Raw genomic sequence first — 3003 nt, 5'->3', positions numbered from 1 at the left:
AGACTACAGAGCTCGACAGCGACAGAAAGCAGAACTGTTGTAATGCTCCGTTCTGAACATCACGCATGCTGCTGCTGTGGGCAGGACAGTGTCTCTTTCCGATCAGTGATTGGTCAGAATGGAGGGGCGTCTCCACGCACTCGATCCTCATTGGTCATCCCGCTCTGAATCGGGATCTCTTATTGGCTACTGTATCTGTCGCTCAGCGGATTCATGCGCAGTGCTGAAGGGAGGAGGAAACAGCAGTGAGTCGCAGCTAACAGGCTAGTGTTCGCTATAGGTGAGTACACATATTATCAGCGATAAACCCACATTTCCAACGGATTTTGTCCATATTAACTCAATGATCCGTTACACATTTAATGTCAGCTGAGAGTATGTTAGCCGCAGGGTTCGTGAGTGCGCTGAGTGTGTTTAATCAGGCGCGTTGAGCTAGCTGAGGCCTGCTGCAGCTCGTGGCGGCGCGGGAAACTCTCGTATAAGTGCACGTGCACATGTGCGTTTCCAAAAATAAAACCCGCAGCAGCTCATGAATGCACACATCGCGACAGAATAGCGATAGTGTTGAGTGTTGTGTGAAGTTTTTGTGTGAAAATGCATGATGAGGCCCAGTGTTGAGGTCCTGCGGCTGTGGAGCATTACCATGTGACTTTCCTTCAGTCATGTGTCATTTAACAGCTATACATCTCTAAACGCATGCATTGATCATGCATATTTCATATGCATACTGCGCTAATGTATTCCTGATGAAAGCAGTTTCGCTCATGTAGGCTGATACGTGATCTGGTGATTTGTACAGTTGTTAAACCGTTGTGTAGGTGCTTTGCCCTTCATGAAACCTCTTTAAATACAGTGATGAGTGTTTAAAGTTTTTATTTTTTTAACTGTGTAAACCCTGTTAATTGTGTTAGACTTTAAGGTCTTCAGCAGTAGTGTTGGTGCTAGGACACGTGCCATCAGCATTGCCTTTTACAGTAGATGCTTTAGTTTTTAGATTTTTATGTCTGTTTGGATTGTTTCCATTAAAATAATCAAGTTATTACTGGGTGTCATAAATGTGCTTGCAAGCTCACACTACAAAGTTCAATTCCAGTGATTGTCCCTTTTTTTTTTTTTGTGGAATGAAAGAAAACTTAGACGGCATGATATATGAATACAGAGATTGCAAATATAGGAACCCTTTTAAAATTGCAATGAAAATGTCACAATGAAAATAAACCTAAACTTAGACTCCCCATGTAAAGATATTTGGTAGTGCTTGCTTGTCTTTACCCCATGAGCTTACACTGTGTTGAACAGTGAGCACTCTGTGGTTAGCATGAATGAAAGCAGAGTTTGTGGCTCTGTCTCCACAGATAATGGACATGAGTGCCAGCGAGTGCTTTGGATGTGGCCGCTCTGGACACTGGATCAAGAACTGTCCTAATGCTGGTCGAGGTCGTGGCCGGGGCCGGGGACGAGGAAAGGGTAGGGCTTCTCCAGTTATTCAAACAGCGCTGCTTCGAGACAGAAGCACTCTAACTAAGCTCTTTCTCTGTAGATCTGTTCTGTTACAGGTGTGGAGAGCAGGGCCACATTGCGAGAGATTGCGAACAGACTGAGGATGGTAAAGACGCTCTGTCTCACTGCACTCTGTTGCATTGTTGGTAATCTACATTGTTTATTAAAGCTTTCTCCTGCTTCAAATACAGCATGCTACAATTGCCACAGGAGTGGCCATATTTCCAGAGACTGCAAAGAACCCAAGAAGGAGAGAGAGCAGTGTTGCTATAACTGTGGCAAAGCCGGTCATGTGGCACGCGACTGTGACCACGGCAACGAGCAGAAGTGCTACTCCTGCGGGGGGTTCGGACACATCCAGAAGCTATGTGACAAGGTCAAATGTTACCGGTAAGTCCCATCGGAGCTTGACGTGTAAAGAAATCGTTCACCCCAAAATAAAAAATGTTTAATAATAAGGTTGTTTTGTGCATAGTAACCGAACGCAATGCACTGTGTGAGTGCGTGCTACAGATGTTGTCATTATAGACTTGTGCTTCTTTAAAAACTTTTGGGTTCAACAGGAAAAATAGCTTACACGTTTTTAATGGCATGGCGACATGAATGAGGGTAAATGATACAGTTTATATTTCGGGGTAAATGACTACTACTTTTTAAGACCATGAAGTACAGAACCGAAGGCTTTGAGTTCAGCGGGAAACTAAAATGCATGTTGGTTTGCAGGTGTGGTGAGATCGGTCACGTGGCAGTGCAGTGCAGCAAGGCGACTGAGGTGAACTGCTACAACTGCGGCAAGACCGGTCACCTGGCGAGAGAATGCACCATTGAAGCGTCTGCGTAACTTCCTTCCTCTGTCGCCCCTCCTTTCCTGATTGATGGTTGTTTCTCTTCTCTGAATCCTCTTCATTGGCCAAAGGCTGGCAAACAGAGGCCTTTCCCAGGCCAGTGAGCAGCTTTGAGTTTTGTTTTTCCTTTGTTATGCAGAAAAGGGGTAAAAAGAAAAATCATATTGCGTTTAAAACGAAATGTTTATTTAGGTAGAGGTGTAATGAATGATACTTTGTTAAGGGACCCCTTTCCATGCCATTGGTGAAAAGATCCATTACTGGGACATCCCGCGCCACAGGGAACCTCTGGGCTCACGGAAGTGAACCTTAGATCAAGTGTAAGAGAGAAGTCAGGCGAAGGCTCAATTCTGGTGTTTTGTTTTGTGGTTCTATGGAGAAAAGTGAAAGAAGACCATTATCATCGCAGGAAGTCCATTATGATCTGGTGCCCACTAGCAGCTCACAGCAGAGTGTTGTGCGTATACAAGGAAATGTTATATTGGTATATTTGAATTAATTTGACTTCCAGAAATCATACATTTTGAGTCTGTATTTTTATTCAGTTTGACTTTTTTTCTAAAAAGTCCAGTTTGAGGGTTCAGCAAACAGTGCTTGTTAATGCTGAACACTACAGAGTAATTTTAGTCCTTTCTACCTTAAATTATCCAGTACAATA

At 43.8% G+C, this 3003-nt stretch overlaps 1 protein-coding gene across 1 annotated transcript; it reads left to right on the top strand.

The window, feature by feature from the left end:
* The first annotated feature begins 202 nt into the window (after positions 1–202).
* On the top strand, positions 203–2498 carry LOC107555807 (cellular nucleic acid-binding protein-like). The gene is made up of 5 exons (XM_016238715.1): positions 203–280; positions 1356–1467; positions 1541–1606; positions 1692–1890; positions 2224–2498. Exons 2-5 carry the CDS (start codon positions 1359–1361, stop codon positions 2339–2341), a joined length of 492 nt encoding a protein of 163 aa, XP_016094201.1. The 5' UTR covers positions 203–280; positions 1356–1358; the 3' UTR covers positions 2342–2498.
* Positions 2499–3003: the final 505 nt, after the last annotated feature.

This window comes from Sinocyclocheilus grahami, unplaced genomic scaffold (assembly GCF_001515645.1).
Source record: "Sinocyclocheilus grahami isolate Dianchi unplaced genomic scaffold, SAMN03320097.WGS_v1.1 scaffold545.1, whole genome shotgun sequence".
NCBI classification, from domain to species: Eukaryota; Metazoa; Chordata; class Actinopteri; order Cypriniformes; family Cyprinidae; genus Sinocyclocheilus; species Sinocyclocheilus grahami.
This window is presented reverse-complemented; position numbering and strand designations above follow the sequence as displayed.

Excerpts from the sequence above, each read along its gene's own strand:
- LOC107555807 (XM_016238715.1), top strand. The coding sequence starts at position 1,359 with ATGGACATGAGTGCCAGCGAGTGCTTTGGATGTGGCCGCTCTGGACAC. Across the intron at positions 1,468-1,540 it reads GGGCCGGGGACGAGGAAAGG|ATCTGTTCTGTTACAGGTGT; the intron begins GTAGGGCTTCTC and ends CTTTCTCTGTAG. Across the intron at positions 1,607-1,691 it reads TTGCGAACAGACTGAGGATG|CATGCTACAATTGCCACAGG; the intron begins GTAAAGACGCTC and ends CTTCAAATACAG.